General features: G+C 45.6%; 1 protein-coding gene across 1 annotated transcript in view; it reads right to left on the reverse strand.

Moving 5' to 3' along the window:
- Positions 1-7,816: 7,816 nt before the first annotated feature.
- The window catches only part of LOC111973541 (RAB11-binding protein RELCH homolog), a 43,140-nt gene continuing 31,327 nt past the window's right edge, over positions 7,817-19,629 (reverse strand). The window contains 7 exon segments of the mRNA XM_024147489.2: positions 7,817-8,956; positions 11,318-11,388; positions 11,593-11,681; positions 14,665-14,781; positions 15,011-15,149; positions 15,373-15,436; positions 16,649-16,731. Of these exon segments, the coding sequence (XP_024003257.1) occupies positions 8,836-8,956; positions 11,318-11,388; positions 11,593-11,681; positions 14,665-14,781; positions 15,011-15,149; positions 15,373-15,436; positions 16,649-16,731 (684 nt within the window). The 3' untranslated portion in view covers positions 7,817-8,835.

Here is a 19,629-nt window from a genome sequence, read left to right on the forward strand (position 1 = left end):
GAATGTCCACCAGAGCTGTTGCCAGAGAATAAACCGCCTCCAACGTCGTTTTAGAGAATTTGGCATTAYGTCCAAGCCTCCTCACAAACGCTAGCCCACAACGTCACGCTTCCAGACAAACTAAACACCTTCTTTGCCCACTTTGAGGATAATACAGTCCCACCTTCGCGGCTCGCTAACAAAGACTGCGCCCCCCCTCTCCTTCTCTGTGGCTGACGTGAGTAAAAGATTTAAACGTGTTAACCCTCGGAAGGCTGCTGGCCCAGACGGCATCCCTAGCTGCATCCTCAGAGCATGCGCAGACAAGTTGGCTGGTGTGTTTACAGACATATTCAATCACTCCCTATCCCAGTCTGTTGTCCCCACATGCTTCAAGATGGCTACCATTGTTTCTGTACCCAAGAAGGCAAAGATAACAACTGCCCCGTAGCACTCACTTCTGTCATCATGAAGTGCTTTGAGAGGCTAGTCAAGGATTATATCACCGCCACCTTACCGGCCACCCTAGACCCACTTTAGTTTGCGTACCGCCCCCCAACAGGTCCACAGATGACGCAATCGCCATCACACTGCACACTGCCCTAWCCCACCTGGACATAAAATAATACCTATGTAAGAATGTTGTTCATGGATTACAGCTCAGCATTCAACACCATAGTACCCTCCAAGCTCACCATCAAGCTTAAGGTCCTGGGTCTCAACCTCGCCCTGTGCAACTGGGTCTTGGACTTCCTGATGGGCCATCTACACTTCGCTGACCCTCAACACTGGGGCCCCACAAGGGTGTAGGCTCAGCCCTCTCCTGTACTCCCTGTTCACCCATGACTGCGTGGCCAAGCATGCCTCCAACTCAATCATCAGTAGTGGGCTTGATCACCAACAACGACGAGACAGCCTACAGAGAGGAGGTGAGGGCACTCGGAGTGTGGTGTCAGGAAAACAACCTCTCACTCAAYGTCAACAAAACAAAGGAAATTATTGTGGACTTCAGGAAACAGCAGAGGGASCATCCCCCCTATCCACATCGAAGGAACAGCAGTGGAGAAGGTGGAAAGTGTTAAGTTCCTGGGCGTACACACCACTGACAAACTGAAATGGTCCACCCACACAGACAGTGTGGTGAAGAAGGCGCAACAGCGCCTCTTTAACCTCAGGAGGCTGAAGAAATTTGGCTTGTCACCCAAAACCCTGACAAACTTTTACAGATGCACAATCAAGAGCATCCTGTCGGGCTGTATCACAGCCTGGTACGGCAACTGCACTGCCCTCAACTGCAAGGCTCTCCAGAGGGTGGCACAACGCATCACCGGGGGCAAACTACCTGCTCTCAATGACACCTACAGCACCCGATGTCACAGGAAGGCCAAAAAGATCATCAAGGACAACAACCACCCGAGCCACTGCCTGTTCACACCGCTATCATCCAGAAGGCGAGGTCAGTACAGGTGCATCAAAGCTGGGACCGAGAGATTGAAAAACAGCTTCTATCTCAAGGCCATCAGACTGCTAAACAGCAATCACTAACTCAGAAAGGCTGCTGCCTACATTGAGACCCAATCACTGGACACTTTAATAAATGGATCACTAGTCACTTTAAACAATGCCACTTTAAATAATGCCACTTTAATAATGTTTACATATCTTACATTACTCATATCACATGTATATACTGTATTTTATACCATCTATTGCACCTTGCCTATGCCCCTCGGCCATCGCTCTTCCATATACTTATATGTACATATTCTCATTCACCCTTTTAGATTTGTGTGTATTAGGTAGTTGTTGGGGAATTGTTAGATTACTTGTTAGATATTACTGCACTGTCGGAACTAGAAGCACAAGCATTTCGCTACACTCACATTAACATCTGCTAAAAAAAATGTGATCATTTTTTWAAATTTGATTTGAGGACCTCCACATCCGGCTTCTTCACCAGCAGGATTGTCTGAGACCAGTCCCCTGGACAGCTGATGAAACGGTGGGTTTGCGCAACCAAATCATTTCTGCATACTGTGAGAAACCGTCTCAGGGAATCTCATCTGCGTGCTCGTTGTCTTCACCAGGGTCTTGACCTGACTGCAGTTCGGCATCATAACCGACTTCAGTGGGAAAATGCTCACCTTCGATGGCCACTGGCAGGATGGAGAAGTGTGCCCTTCACGGATAAATCCCGGTTTCAACTGTACCGGCATATGGCAGGCGTCTTGTGGGCGAGCGGTTTGCTGATGTCAACGTTGTGAACAGAGTGCCCCATGGTGGTGGTGGGGTTATGGTATGGGCAGACATAAGCTACGGACAACGATCACAATTGCATTCTATCGATGGCAATTTGAATGCACAGAGATACCGTGAGGAGATCCTGAGGCCCATTGTCGTGCCATTCATCCACTTCCATCACCTCATTTTTCAGCATGATAATTCACAGCCCCATGTCGCAAGGATCTGTAAACAATTGCTGGAAGCTGAAAATGTCCCAGTTCTTCCATGGCCTGCATACTCACCAGACATGTCACCCATTGAGCATGTTTGCGATGCTCTGGATCGACATGTACGACAGCGTGTTCCAGTTCCCGCCAAAATCCATCAACTTCGCACAGCCATTGAAGAGGGTAGTGGGACAACATTCCAACCAACAGCCTGATCAACTCAGGTAAGGGTGCTCTCGAGTGGCTAGATGTTCTTTACCATTCAGCCATATGATTTGCCACCAATGCTCCTTATTGGACACATTACTGCACTCTATACTCTGTAAACTGGTCATCTCTGTATACCCGTCGCAAAACCCACTTTTTGATGCTTATTTATAAAACCCTCTTRGGCCTCACTCCCCCCTATCTGAGATACCTACTGCAGCCCTCATCATCCACACGTTCTTGTCACACCCTGATCAGTTTCACTTTTCCTCGTTATTGTCTCCACCCCTTCAGGTGTCGCTTGTTTTCCCCAGTGTATTTATCCCTGTGTGTCCTGTCTCTCYGTGCCAGTTCATCTTGTATGTTTCCAAGTCAACCAGTGGTTTCCCGTTCTCCTGCTTTTTGCATTCTCCTTTTTCTAGTCCTCCCGGTTTTGACCCTTGCCTGTTTCTGGACTTTGTACCCGCCTGCCTGACCATTCTGCCTGCCTTGACCACGAGCCTGTCTGCCACTCTGTACCTCCTGGACTCTGATCTGGTTTTGACCTTTTTGCCTGTCCACGACCATTCTCTTGCCTACCCCTTTGGATTAATAAACATTGTAAGACTCCAAGCATCTGCCTCCTGTGTCTGCATTTGGGTCTCGCCTTGTGCCTTGATAGTTCTGCCAGTCACATTCTGTAAAAGGTTTCCAAAGCACACATATCCCTGCGGTGCTCGTCTTTTCAGTTCACTGCAGCTAGCGACTTGAACGAGCTGCAACAAACAATCAAACTGGACAGTTTTATCCCAATCTCTTTATTCAAAGACTCATTCATGGACACTCTTACTGACAGTTGTGGCTGCTTTGCGTGATGTATTGTTGTCTCTACCTTCTTCCCCTTTGTGCTGTTGTCTGTGCCCAATAATGTTTGTACCATGTTTTGTGCTGCTACCATGTGCTGCTGCCATGTTGTGTTGCTACCATGCTGTGTTGTCATGTGTTGCTGCCATGCTATGTTGTTGTCTTAGGTCTCTCTTTATGTAGTGTTGTGTTGTCTCTCTTGTCGTGATGTGTTTTGTCCTATATTTTTATTTTATTTATTTGTATTTTTAATCCCAGCCCCCGTCCCAGCAGGAGGCCTTTTGTCTTTTGGTAGCCGTCATTGTAAATAAGAATTTGTTCTTAACTGATTTGCCTAGTTAAATATAAATAAATAAACTCTATGCAAATGGTGGTCATACCAGATACTGACTGGTTTTAAGGTATTTGTGACCAACACATGCATATCTATATTCCCAGTTGTGAAATCCATATATTAATGAATTTATTTCAATTGACTGATTTCCTTATTTGAACTGTAACTCAGTAAAATCTTTGAAATTGTTGCCTGTTGCATTTATTTTGGTTCAGTGTATATTTGTATACAGATGATGATTTGTTGCTCTTGTTTCTGTTAGAGTTATTAGCCTACACTTGAACGTACCTTCTTAGTCTTTCTAATATGCCACCAAAGCTTCTCTCTTTCATTGATGAGAGCTTTATAATGACAGAAAAAAAATATTTATGTATAAAATGTATGTATTAAAACATGTTTTTTTTCTCAGAGCCAATGGAAGTATTTCATTCTGCTCCCCCCACTCTCCTGCTCCTCCCCTCTCTCTCTCTCCAAGGCCATTCCCGTAAGCTCCCGCTGAGCAAGGCATATTTGTGGCGATCCTCCCTACAGTTAGCAGAGGGGAAATTAGGATCTGGAAATGACTAGTGTAGCAATAAAATGCCTCAATTTAAACTCCAAACATATCGCTAACAGTTCAACGCTTCAATTTAGCCTCTGACACCAAACATGGCTGAAGCCACAGAAACATCTGGCTGTGTGTGTGTAAGGATAAACATTTCCCAAAAGGCAAAAGCAAATAATTCATTGGTTATGCATGTTGCTACAGGCAACCTACTTATAAAGGGAGAGTAAAACATGGACAACCAGAAAAGGAGAAAGGGCCAGGGGAGGATTCCATTAATAAGTGCTCTAGTGGTCTGCCACACACTGAATGTGTGTGTGTGTTTTCTGCCATGAAAGTGACCATAGCGCTGGACTCAGTTCAAAGGGTTCCTTCCGTATCCTGTTTGCAGTTGTGTCACTGGCACACACACACACACACACACACACACACACACACACACACACACACACACACACACACACACACACGAGAGCAGTAAAAACAGCAGCGTAGAGGCACCATGTTCCCGTGGTTGAAACTTGAAGACCATTTCTGCTGCTTGCTTTGGAAACAGACATGATTTTCTGAGTCACCACAGCACACACACACTCGCCCAAAGTCAGTCGTATGACTAAGAAGTCCCAATTGAGGCCCTTTCCAAACACACACACACACACAGTAGTAAGTTAAGTAAAAACACAGGACCCCAAGAAAGTCAACATTCACCAAAGTTGGGCTTAAAAACCTCTTCTGACACACTGCAAACATAGATGAACTCTCATGCAAATCACCCACATTCTCTCTCTCTTTCTCAAACACACCTACCCTTAAGCACACCCCTCTACACCGGGTGCGTATCCTAACCCAGATCCCGCCCTTTACCCTAAACTGGGTTCGTATCCAAATCCCAACTCTCTCCCTTCTTTGAGCCCACCCCTCACTTTATTCATGTTCAGTCTGATGTTTTGTTTTGAGTCCTGTTTTTTTCTTTTCATTTCTACAATGGTAAAGCAACTTAGGGTCTTTGAAAAGCACAATTTAAGTCCCATGTATACTGAACAAAAAGATAAACACAACATGCAACAACTTCAAAGATTTTGCTGAGTTACAGTTCATATCAGGTAATCAGTCAATAGAAATAAATGAATTGGGCTCTAATCTATGGGTTTTACATGACTGGACAGGGGCGCAGCCATCGGTGGGCCCACCCATTTCAGGGGCCAGGTCCACCAACTGGGGAGCCAGGCACAGCCAATCAGAATGAGTTTTTACCCAAAAAAGGGCTTTACTGCAGACAGAAATACTCCTCGGCACCCTCCCTCTCTGACAATCCCGCAGGTGAAGAAGCCGGATGTGGCGGTCCTGGGCTGGTTACACGCGGTCTGCGGTTGTGAGGCCGGTTGGACGTACTACCAAATTCTCTAAAACAACGTTGGAGGCGGCTTATGGTAATTAACGAATTCATGGCAACAGCTCTGGCAATTGCACACTCCCACAAAACTTGACACATCTGTGGTATTGTGTTGCATGACTGCACATTTTAGAGCTGCCTTGTATTATCCCCAGCACAAGGTGTACCTGTGTAACGTTCATGCTGTTTAATCAGCTTCTTGATATGCCACACCTGTCAGGAGGATGGATTATCTTGACAAAAGGATCAAATTCTCACTAACAGGGATGTAAACAAAATGTGTGCACAAAATTTGAGAGAAATTAGCTTTTTGTGCGTATGGAACATTTCTGGGATCTTTAATTTCAGCTCATGAAACATGGGACCAACACTTTACATGTTGCATTTATATTTTTGTTCAGTGTACTATTATTATGCTCCATGTTCCATTCCTACCCATGCAGTACAGTGTCCTAAAATATATACATTATTTGTCCACCTGGTGAGTAATCAGTAACAATGTTAAATATTAAAGTGAATATGCAAATTCTGTTCTTTGTGGAGGGGTGGGGACAGGGTGATATATTGACAGAACAGGGTGTAGCGTCACACATCACTCCCTACAGTACACTGTATACCGAAGCTAGGACTTGTAATGGCTCTGAACCAGTCTACGGGCCAGCAACTCTGTCTGTCCCATCTACTGAACTTTGGAATCCTGGACAGACAAAGGGACATAACRCTCTTTGAAGTTAGAGTAGTAGCGGCTGTGTGCGTGGGGGGGTGACAGATGAGGGGGATTCTGTATATTTACCAAGGGCTTAGTTTTACTACTCTGAACACCTGCTGAAACTTTGAGCTGTGTATTATATGGCAATGGTGGATATTTTTACACACATGCACAATAACCATCAGAGACAGGTGTACAGTGCATACTTAAAGTAGTCAGGCCACTTGACTCTTTCCACATTTTGTTACATTACAGCCTTATTCTAAAATTGATTAAATTATTTCTATTTTCTCAACAATCTACACACAATACACTATAATGACAAAGCGAAAACATACTTTTTGAAAGTTTGCAAAATGTATWAAAAAAATATTTAAAAAATTGCTTAAGTATTCAGACCCTTTGCTATAAGACTAAAAATTGAGCTCAGATGCATCCTGTTTCCATTGATCATCCTTGAGATGTTTCTACAACTTGGAGTCCACCTGTTGTAAATTCAATTGGACATGACTTGGAAAGGCTCCACAGCTGACAGTGCATGTCAGAGCAAAATCCAAGCCATGAGGTCGAAGGAATTGTCCGTAGAGCTCAGAGACAAGACTGTGTCGAGGCACAGATCTGGGGGGGAAGGGTACAAAAAACATTTCTGCAGCATTGAAGGTCCCCAGGAACACAGTGGCCTCCATCATTTATAAATGGAAGAAGTTTGGAACCACCAATACTCTTCTTAGAGCTTGCCACCCGGCTAAACTGAGCAATCAGGGAAGAAGGGCCTTGGTCAGGGAGGTGACCAAGAAACCAATGGTCACTCTGACACAGCTCCAGAGTTCCTCTGTGGAGATGGGAGAACCTTCCAGAAGGAAGTTTCTGAATGTCCTTGAGTGGCCCAGCCAGAGCCCGGACTTGAAGACTTGAGCCAGGACTTGAACCCTATCGAACATCTCTAGAGAGACCTGAAAATAGCTGTGCAGCGACGCTCCCCATCCAACCTGACAGAGCTTGAGAGCATCTGCAGAGAAGAATGGGAGAAACACCCCAAATACAGGTGTGCCAAGCATGTAGCGTCATACCCAAGAAGACTCAAGGCTGTAATTGCTGCCAAAGGTGCTTCAACAAAGTACTGAGTAAAGGGTCTGAATACTTATGTAAATGTGATATTTCTGTTTTTAATTGTTTATACATTTGTAACAATGTTGAAAAACCTGTTTTTGCTTTGTCATTATTGGGTATTGTGTGTAGATTGTGGAGGGAAAAAAACCCTAATTGAATCCATTTTAGAATAAGGTTGTAACGTAACAAAATGTGGAAGAAGTCAAGGGGTCCGAATTCTTTCCAAATGAACTGAATAAGTACACAATTGTTTATTTCGTCTTTTATTATTTCATGACACCAATTTCAAATGTACATAATAATATGGGTACAGTCCTTTTCATTTCAGTGTATCATACAGTTATTTACTTGTAGAGCATATCCCAAAGAGAAAATAACAAAACCCAAATCAGAACAGCCACTTTAGATAAGAACCATCCGAGACACTGCAACACGCAGAGGCAGAACGAGACAGGGAAAGAAGGAAGGAGGGAGGCATGGAGCGAGGGAATCAGTGTTCTTCATCTTCACATTTCCAACATAAACAAACAAAGCCAATGAATGGTAGTGATGATGATCATGTACATCATATATAATAAGACGACTCTGAATCAAAATACACACAATAAAGAGAAAAGAATGATAAAGTGATGTGCACATTTCTTTGGAGGAATAAAGTCTTAAGAGATAAATAAGTTATAAAATAGAGACTATCAAAACAACAAAGAGAGAGACGTGACGAAATAAAGGCAGGCGATTTTGACTTCAAGTAGGCGATTCCCCAGAGCCATGAACATACAGACGTCAGTTAGTAAGCTAGTCCTCTCCATGTTGACACCAAAAGGTTCCGGAACAATCACATTCTGACATAGAACCCCACTAACATTCTAGATAGACTGGACTGCAACATTCATAAAGCTTTTGGTGCCGACATGGCGCAAGATAAAATTCTAAATCAAACCCAATTAGGTGCATCTCAATAGTCTATAATGACTTCCTCTACTCATCTCCTCTCCTTGAGACGAGGAAGTCACTTCAGAGTATTGATATACACCCTGGACCCTGATCGAAAACTTCAAAGCGCACCCCTCCTTCCTCCCTTCCTAGGGCTCAGCCAGATAGCTCTCCCCTTTCGAGTCACAGAGGAGTGAAGGATGCATCTAGAAGGTATTCGAACAGAGACCCTGACCTGGCCTATCACTGGTGGCTGGGCCAGCGCTCCCGGACACTGGAGGCTCATGGGATATGTAGTGCGCTGGGGCCCCAGGCAGCCGGCGGAAGGATAGATCATTTCTTCCTCTGGAAGACGTTGGCCAGCATGGCACCGGATGTGGTCAGCTGACCCATCTTACTCAGGAACTTGGTTTTAGCGTCTTCACCAACCAGACTAGCAGCAATGGACACAGAGCTACAGGAACAGAAACACAATGAACACGTTGGCCAGCATGTCTTCTCCTACTAGCACAGAGTTTGCTGATTACTACTTTGAGGGAAAATGTACTTACTACGACTGATATGTGGTTGTCCCACCTAGCTATCCTAAGATGAATGCACTACCTAAGTCATTCTGGATAAGAGCGTCTGCTAAATCACTAAAATGTCAACGTGTACATTTATTATAGAGCTTGGACATAGCATCATCCTCACACAGAGAGCTACAGTTTATTAGGTACACCCATCTAGTACTGGGTCGGAACCCCTTTTGCCTCCAGAACAGCCTGAATTCTTCAGAGCATGGATTCTATGTTCAGACATGCTGTGGCTTTCAAACGTTGCTCAATTGGTATGAAGGGACCTGACGTGTGTCAGGAAAACATTCCATACACCAGTACACCACCGCCAGCAGCCTGTACCGTTGACACCAGGCAGGATGGGGCCATGGACTCATGCTGCTTACGCCAAATCCTTACTCTGCCATCAGCATGACACAACCGGGATTTGTCGTACCGGGTATTGTTTTTTCACTCCTCAATTGTCCAGTGTTGGTGATCGTGTGCCCACTGGAATGGCTTCTTCTGGTTTGTAGCTGATAGTGAAACCTGGTGTGGTCGTCTGCTTCAATAGCCCATCCGTCACAAGGGCCCACAAGTTGTGCTTTCCCGAGATGCCGTTCTGCACACCACTGTCTGTTTGTGGCCCACCTGTTAGCTTGCACTATTCTTGCCACTCTCCTTCAACGAGCTGTTTTCACCCACAGGACAGCCGCTGACTGGATGTTTCTTGTTTGTTGTACCATTCCAAGGAAAACCCTAGACACTGTTGTGCGTGAAAAGCCCAGGAAGCCACTCAGTCGCTTAGGTCACTTGTTTTGCCCATTCTAACGTTCAATCGAACAGTAACTGAATGTCTCGATGCCTGTCTGCTTGCTTTATAGAACAAGCCACGTGACCATTTTTGTGAACCGGGTGAACTAATAAGTACCTAATAAACTGTCCAGAGTGTATATATGGGTTATATTGGGCCTCCTGAATGGCGCAGTGGTCTAAGGCACTGCATCGCAGTGTTAGCTGTGCCAYTAGAGATTCTGGGTTCGAGTTGAGGCTCTGTCACAGCCAGCCACGAACGGGAGACCCATGGGGCGGCGCACAATTGGCCCAGCGTCAATTGGATACCAAAAAATTGTGGAGAAAAATAAATACAAATAATATATATATATATATATATATATATAACAATGGGATATATTATATAGCCTATAGAATGGCACATACTGTATCTTATATAGCCTTGTCACAAAGAATTAGTATACTATCACTCATCCAGAATGTTTTCCCTATAAACTCTACAATCGTTCTCTCCCTAAACATACAGTTCAGAGTGATTGACAGTGTGTTGTTAACTGTCAAATGCTCATTTGTTTGCTTTGTTCTGCTCTTGTTTCAGTCTCTCCGTCCATATATTTGGACAGGTAAATGGAAAAGCTTTTTCCTAAGCGTTAACAGTAACAGTCTCTACTGACTGACAGTTAGGAGAGTTCCTCTTTTTCCCTCTCTGCCTAAATCTGGTTGAACAACAGCAGATAAAGAACTGTAGGGGAACAACTGTTCAACTAAATATGGCCAATAGTCAAATGAAAGTTAAGTAAAATGCTGGAGTTGAGTGCCGTAGTGTAGTAACATGGTTGTTGATAGATGCTTTGAGTCTAAAACAGAACCATCTCTTGTCTCTAACTGTGCATGATGATGCTGAGAGATTCTAAAGTTAGAATTAAACATGATGATTAAACCAACAACCTCAAAACAAGACTCAATATGACATTGGGGTGTGTGACTGTGTTGCTAAGCTACAGCCTCAGAGTTTAAGAGTTCAGAGGGTACACGTGTGAGCACATACACGGTTCTGTTTTTAATGAGGCAGAAACACATGTTCACAAGACAGCCACACTATGGGCTGTGGTCCAACAGTCTTTAATAGTTGATTTCCTCTACTCCCTAACCTCCCCCTCCCACCCACACTATGGCTGAGTCCCAATGCTCTCCTCCCCCTAGCCTCCCTTCCTCACCACTGTCCTGAATCTAAAGGCTGCAGTTTCTCTACTGTTTATGCAGCTAGGCTTCCAGAGGGTCATATGACTGTGACCCAACAAGTCAACAGGAGAGTTTGTAGAGTTTTGTGTTTTGTGTTTTGTGTTTTGTGTTTTGTGTGTGTGTGTGTGTGTATTTTGAATGCTCCGACATAGCAAACAGACATAGCACACAGATACATCACACAGACACAGCACACAGGACTGTGATTGTGTACTGATTTACTGGTGTGCGTTAGTACTCACCCCTCTGCCTGTCCGATCCCTCTGTTTTCTACCTTTATCTCCCCCTCCTTGATCATGGAGCTCAGGATCACCTGCAACAGGACAGGAGACACACACAGTGGAAAAGATACCAGTTAGACTGCTGTGCTGTGGAAAGTACGCCTGGTGAGTCTCCCTCCTGGAGACAACATCACGCTGTGTGGAAAGTGGTCTGGGAATCAGCTGGTCTTTAACTGGCATGGGAAACAGGTCATTTGATGTGGTTTGGGAGAGCTACCGTGTGTGTGTGTGTGTACCTCGTGTTCAGGAGATAGCTGTTCCATGTCGGTCCTCAGACACCTCAGGCCAGGCAGGAAGTGATTCACCATCAGCTCCTCTGAGATGACTGGAGCAGGAGGTCAAGGACCGGACAACTGAACACAAAGTTTACCTACACTGAACACTGAACACTGGACAACCAAACACCAACACAGAGTTAAACACTACTGAATACTGTACGACCAAACATCAACAGAGTTAAACACTACTGAACACTGGTCAACTGAACCGTTGTGAGTGAAGTAATATTATAACAATAACACAGAGTTTAAAAACAAGTAAGATTAGTGAGGTTATATGACTACATTACCCAGAGGGCCACAGTACTTCCACTGCCTCGTCGCATACTGATGATGTCACAGTCCCAGGCTCTGATAGAGTGGGGAGTTTAGCCACTGTGACCAAAGCTACATGCGACCCCCCGTATAGCCTGCGATATTCGCACATTACCAAACCTCAGCCAGCTGGTGTGTGTGTGAGTGTGTGAGGTGGCATGGAAGTCACTAGAGGTAGGTCTCTGTGCTGCAAAATACGCCCTTGAGGAGCCTCACTATTTTGGGAACACATTTAGGGAGGAACGTGCACGCATGCATGCACATGCCATATGCTGGGAATTCTGAACAAAGGCTTGGAGGCAGCTCTCCCTCTGTCATTTTCTCTTCTGGCTTCTCCGTCTCTCTGAGGCAGACTGTGGTCGGTAACTGTCCGTCTCTCTCATTTTCGCTCTCCCTCTCTGTGGGCTGTGGTCCGTCTCTCTCTCCGTCTCCCTCCCTCTCTCCGCCCACTCAACCCTGTAATCAGCATACGGCCCCAAAATGGAGTGTTTATTTTCCTTTCTCAACTCGCCAGCGGGACAAGCAACCAATGCATAAATACACATACAGCTAATGTATTTAACTTATTCAGTGTACTATATGTATATATATATATATACATATACCCCACTGACTGAGGCAGGGTTGGTCGATTACAGCCCACAACCACAAATAGTGAACTTCTAACCATCTGCCCCACAGTAACCTAGTCTGACTACAGTAACCTAGTCTGACTACAGTAACCTAGTCTGACTACAGTAACCTAGTCTGACTACAGTAACCTAGTCTGACTACAGTAACCTAGTCTGACTACAGTAACCTAGTCTGACTACAGTAACCTAGTCTGACTACAGTAACCTAGTCTGATTACAGTAACCTAGTCTGACTACAGTAACCTAGTCTGACTACAGTAACCTAGTCTTGACCCAGATCTTGTTATTCTAAAGACGTATTCTGAGTCACAGCTATAAAAGTGAAATAAAACACTCTCCCCTGAGCCCCAGCCAAGCCAAAACTGCTCTGGGTACAGTTCTTGAAAAGTCTTAAGTACATACCGCTAGGTGGACACATTTAAAAACCAGTTCATGAACTATTGCCCTATTTTAGCTTTTCCCTTTAAAGGCCTCTTGACTCAACTCGTTAATATGTAGCGGTTTGTCTCAACCATTAATAAAGGGTGAGGTAAGTTCTGTAAGTGAAGGACACAGTAGCAGGGAACACACACACACAGCTGATCACCATGGAGCTGATCACCATGGAGCTGATCACCATGGAGCTGATCACCATGGAGCTGATCACCATGGAGCTGATCACCATGGAGCTGATCACCATGGAGCTGATCACCATGGAGCTGATCACCATGGAGCTGATCACCATGGAGCTGATCACCATGGAGCTGATCACCATGGAGCTGATCACCATGGAGCTGATCACCATGGAGCTGATCACCATGGAGCTGATCACCATGGAGCTGATCACCATGGAGCTGATCACCATGGAGCTGATCACCATGGAGCTGATCGTGGTCTACAGGGAACAACGGGTGGAGCACTCCCCTATTGTCATCGACAGGGCTGCAGTGGAGAGGGTCAAAAGCTTCCTCGGCCTGCACATCACAGAGAACCTGACATGGTCCAATCACACCACCACAGTGGTGAAGGCAGCGCAGCACAGCCTCTTCAACCTCATGCACCTGAAGAAATTCAGCATGGGCCCTTGGATCCTGAAGAAGTTCTACAGCTGCAACATCGAGAGCATCTTGACCGGCTGCATCACCGGCTGCACCCCCTCTCAACCGCAAGGCTCTACATAGGGTGATGCGGACGGCCCAATACATGACTGTGGGTGAGCTCCCTGCCCTCTAGGTCTTCTACACCAGGCGGTGTCTGAGGAAGGCCCAAAAGATAGTCAAGGACTCCAGTCACCCGGGCCATGGACTGTTCACATCTGCCAGTTACCATCTGGAGTATCGGGTCTCGGACCAACAGGCTCCGAGACAGCTTCTATCACCAGGCCATCAGACTGCTGAAAAGCTAAACCTAGTTGTCTTCCTGCACCTTACAGACTATTTGCACCGGAGAAACTATATGCACGTTAGAGATGATTTTCACTGACTACCCCCACAGCCAACGCTTACACACAAACACACCCAGAACTCATACATGCAGACAAAGCTGCTGTTCTATTATATAATATTGATTCCACTAGCCACTTTATAATTGTACATACAGGTCCATTATTATTATGTATACATCTTCTAAGACTTGTTATTTTTGACTCATTACATAGTTATTATTGATTAATGTACAGCATTGTTGAGGGAGCTAGCTGTTTATTACCTATGCATAGTCACTTTACCCCAACCTACATGTACAAAATAACTTGACTAACCTGTACCCCTACACATTGACGGTACTGGTACTGGTACCCCCTGTATATAGCCTCGTTATTGTTATTTTACTATTTTTACTTTAGTTTATCTAGCAAATATTTTCTTAACTCGTTCTTGACCTGCATTGTTGGTTAAGGGCTTGTAAGTAAGCATTTCACGGTAAGGTTGTATTCGGAGAATGTGACAAATAACAGATGTGATTTGACATAAGCATTGTGCTGCACCTTTTATACCTGCTGTATGTGACGAATACATTTTATTTGAATTTGATTTGACACACACACACACACACATACAAAGACGTGCACATCCACACACAAACGTCAGTGTTGGGTGAAGGATACAGCAACAGGAGAGAGCGCTGTAGGCCTCAAACAGCTGAGTAGCGATGTCTATCCTCTTACTCTCTGTAGCCTGGACGTTGTTACTCAACGCTAGTTTGTGGAGGTGAGGCAGCACAACTGGAAGACAAAAAACAGACAATATCACTGTGTGTGTGTGTGTGTGTGTGTGTGTGTGTGTGTGTGTGTGTACTTGAGTCCATATGTGCATGTGAGTGTGTCTGCGCTCTTGTTTTAGTGTGCCTTTGCAATAGTGTGTGTGTGTGTGTATGTATGTGTCCGTACTGACACTCGTCTCTGAAGTGTGGTTCAGCGTAGTGTGTGTGTGTGTATTATCAGTAGTACTGACACTCGTCTCTGAAGCGTGGCTCAGCGTTGGGTCCGACCCGGCCAAAGGTCCTGATGATCTCCATGTGTAGAGAGTGTTGGTCCTGGTACTGTGGGTCCTCCAGGAACGACGCTAGCTGCATCTTCACACGCTCCAACAGCTGGGACACACACACACACACACACACACCACACACACACACACACACACACACACACACATTAATACATGCATGTACGCAAACACACATGCATGCCAACATGGATACTCCCCCTAATACACACGGACACAATACAAAACACACCTGTGCTCAAACATATAACCCAGACTTTTTTAATGCATGAGTGTAGTATGTGCATATATGAAAATCAGCATGTCCATACCTCTTTTTGCGTGACCGTCTCCATGATGGTACCAAAGGCAGGGATAGTAGATATCCTAACTGAACTATAAGCCAGACAGGAGTTAGAATAGAGCCAGGTCTCTGCTTTATTGAAACTACAATATGCAGCTCAGAAGATAATATAAAACAGACCAACACCAACCAATCATCAGTGTGGATCATGTATGTTAATGCCAAGGTTAATGGTGATGTTAGATCATTCCGGTGTCCGTATGGATTTAAATAATATAATACACTAAATAGAACCAGGAGGATGCAGAGGAAGGAGGGATAGAGAGAAGAGGAGAGGAAACGTCTCGTCTTCGTTGACTCACAATTCAGGGCCACTGCACAGTGTAATAAGAGCCGGGGCCACCCGGCGGTCTATTAAAGCTTCTGACATGCCTCGTAGAATCAACTGGAAACGGTTAGGAGGGAGGGAGAGACGAAGAGGTTAGGAGGGAGGGAGGGGGGAGGAAGAGAGAGGTAGGGGTGAAGACAATCGTCCAGGACCTGAGGGTTGGGGAGGTCTGCTAAAAAGGGGGTGAGGAGAAGGATGGGGTGGTAATGCATTACAGCTGAGCATGCTGGGATGATCTCCACATGCAGCCAATCAGAGCGCGAGTTGGCGTAGTGTAGCAGGCGGATGATGCAATGAACATGATTGGGTAGATCATGCCAGAAAGGACAAAATGACCTATATTGTCAGAACTGATGATCAAGTACATTACATATTTTGTCTTAATTGAGGACTAGGTTAGGATTAAGGTTAGAGGTAAGGGTTTGGGCTAGTGTTTAGAAAGCATCATACTGCTGTCCTTTCAAGCATGGTTATATAGTGACTACCGGGGTGTGGGTTAGTGTCGCACACTGATGATGCCTGGTGTTAGTGACAGTAAACACAGAACCGCACACGGTCGACCGCACCTCAACCTCTACAGGAAGAAAGCCCAAAGAAGACTTTTACCCAGAGTCAGAGACCTTGAACCATCTAGGAGCACAGACAGGGCAACTACCCTAAAGATACACAGGTTTAGAGAAAGCACCTACTTTGGAATTGATTTGTGTTGCAAAGCCTCATTGTCCCTGAGTTTTGAGAAAAAAAATCCTAAGTCAAACCATTGACTCCGTTAACAATGTATGTATGTTTCCATACCAACTACAGTCCTGAAAGATCTGGTGTTATTCAATATATATCCTAATCAGAGGTTAGGGTTCTTCCTGCGAGGTTGGAGGAGGGGTCGAGGTGGCCAGACAAGGCAGCAGGAGACACTTACATCTCAGGGTCGCTGGAGAGCGTGATGAGAGCAGGCACCACCCTCTGAGCCACCAGCGTCTCATTCACCCCCTTCACCAGCAGCTGATTGGACAACACAGCCGTGATGTCACAGCCCAGGGGCGGGTGATGGACAGAGCCAGCAGTGTCATGGCAACACGCCGAGAGAGGGAGGAGAGGGAAAAAGGAAAACAAAAAGAAAGAAAGAAAGAAAGAAAGTGATACACAACGACAAGAAGTAGCAGCAGCGCCAAGGTTGGAACGCATGTCACGCACGCGCAAGCCCGCACGTAAACACACAGGTAAACAAACAAAAAAGAAAAACAAACAATAAGTGAGAAGCCAAGCAAACAGAGCTGCTGAACAGAGCTGGTAGAAGTTCCCCCTAACCAGTGGTCCAGAGTCAGATTTTTGTTCATGCCCTAATAGTCATGGTTAGGACTGGGTGCAGAGGGATCAGATCCTAGATCTGTGGTTAGGGGCAACTTCTGCCGAGTCTGCAGAGAATGGTAGGGAGGGATATACCACTATGAGATGGTGATAGGGGGGTTAAGTGTCTATAACACTATGACAGTAAAGGTGGATGTCCACACCACTATGACAGTGAAGGTGGATGTCTATACCACTATGACAGTGAAGGTGGATGTCTATACCACTATGACAGTAAAGGGGGATGTCTATACCACTATGACAGTGAAGAGGGATGTCTATACCACAATGACAGTGAAGGGGGATGTCTATACCACAATAACAGTGAAGGGGGATTTCTATACCACTATGACAGCGAAGGGGGACGTCTATACGACTATGACAGTGAAGGGGGATGTCTATACCACTATGACAGCGAAGGGGGATATCATAACCACTAGACAGAGAAGGAGGATGTCTATACCACTATGACAGTGAAGAGGGATGTCTATACCACTATGACAGTAAAGAGGGATGTCTATACCACTATGACAGTGAAGGGGAGTCTATACCACTATGACAGTGAAGGGGATGTCTATACCACATGACAGTGAGAGGGGGATGTCTATACCACAGACAGTGAAGGGGGACGTCTATACCACTATGACAGTGAGGGGGATGTCAATACCACAATGACAGTGAAGGAGGATGTCCATAGCACAATGACAGTGAAGGGGGATGTCCACACCGCAATGAGAGTGAAGGGGATGTCACACCACTATGACAGTGAAGGGGGATGTCTATACCACTATGACAGTGAAGGGGATGTCTATACCACAACGACAGTGAAGGAGGATGTCTATACCACAACGACAGTGAAGGAGATGTCCATACCACAATGACAGTGAAGGGGATGTCCACCACTGACAGTAAGGGGATGTCCCACACCACTATGACAGTAAAGGGGGATGTCCACACCAACTATGACAGTAAAGGGGGATGTCCATACCACTATGACAGTGAAGGGGGATGTCTACACCACTATGACAGTGAAGGGGGATGTCTACACCACTATGACAGTGAAGGGGGATGTCTACACCACTATGACAGTGAAGGGGGATGTCTATACCACTATGACAGTGAAGAGGAATGTCTATACCACTATGACAGTGAAGGGATATGTCGATACCACTATGACAGTGAAGGGGGATGTCCACACCACAATGACAGTGAAGGGGATGTCCACACCACAATGACAGTGAAGGGGATGTCCACACCACTATGACAGTGAAGGGGATGTCCACACCACTATGACAGTAAGGGGGAGGAGATGTCCATACCCCTATGACAGTAAGGGGAGGGAGATGTCCATACCCCTAGCCAGTGAAGGGGGATGTCCACACCACAATGACAGTGAAGGGGGATGTCCACACCACTATGACAGTGGAGGGGGATGTCTACACCACTATGACAGTGAAGGGGGAGGGGGATGTCTATACCATTATGACAGTGAAGGGGGATGTCTATACCACAACGACAGTAAAGAGGGATGTCTATACCACTATGACAGTAAAGGGGATGTCCATACCACTATGACAGTGAAGGGGATGTCTATACCACTATGACAGGGAAGGGGGATGTCTATACCACTATGCCAGTGAAGGGGGATGTCCACACCACCATGACAGTAAAGGGGGGAGGGAGATGTCCATACCACTATGACAGTGAAGGGGGGATGTCTATACCACTATGACAGTGAAGGGGGATGTCCATACCACTATGACAGTGAAGAGGGATGTCTATACCACTATGACAGTGAAGGGGGGGGGGATGTCTATACCACTATGACAGTAAGGGGGATGTCCATACCACTATGACAGTAAAGGGGGATGTCTATAACACTATGACAGTGAAGAGGGATGTCTATACCACTAGACAGTAAAGAGGGATGTCTATACCACTACGACAGTAAAAGAGGGATGTCCATACCACTATGACAGTAAAGGAGGATGTCTATACCACTATGACAGTAAAGGGGATGTCTATACCACTATGACAGCGAAGGGGATGTCTATACCACTACGAAGTGAAGGGGGATGTCCATACCGCTATGACAGTAAAGGGGGATGTCTATACCACTACAGAGTGAAAGAGGATGTCTATACCACTATGACAGTAAAGAGGGATGTCTATACCACTATAGACATAAAGGAGGGATGTCTATACCACTATGACAGCGAAGGGGAGGGGGATGTCTATACCACTACGACAGTGAAGGGGATGTCCATACCGCTTATGACAGTAAAGGGGAGTATACCACTATGAGAGTGAAGAGGGATGTCTATACCACTTTGACAGTGAAGGGGGACGTCATATCCCGTATGAGCAGTGAAGGGGGACGTCCCACACCCATATGACAGTGAAGGGGGAGTCCACACCGCTATGACCGTGAAGGGGGATGTCTATTACCACTAATGAACAGTAAAGAGGGATGTCTTAACCACTATGACAGTGAAGGGGGAGGGGGGATGTCTATACCACTATACAGTGCAAGGGGGACGTCCACGACCACTA

The sequence above is a fragment of the Salvelinus sp. IW2-2015 genome, linkage group LG14, assembly GCF_002910315.2.
Source record: "Salvelinus sp. IW2-2015 linkage group LG14, ASM291031v2, whole genome shotgun sequence".
Classification (NCBI taxonomy): Eukaryota; Metazoa; Chordata; class Actinopteri; order Salmoniformes; family Salmonidae; genus Salvelinus; species Salvelinus sp. IW2-2015.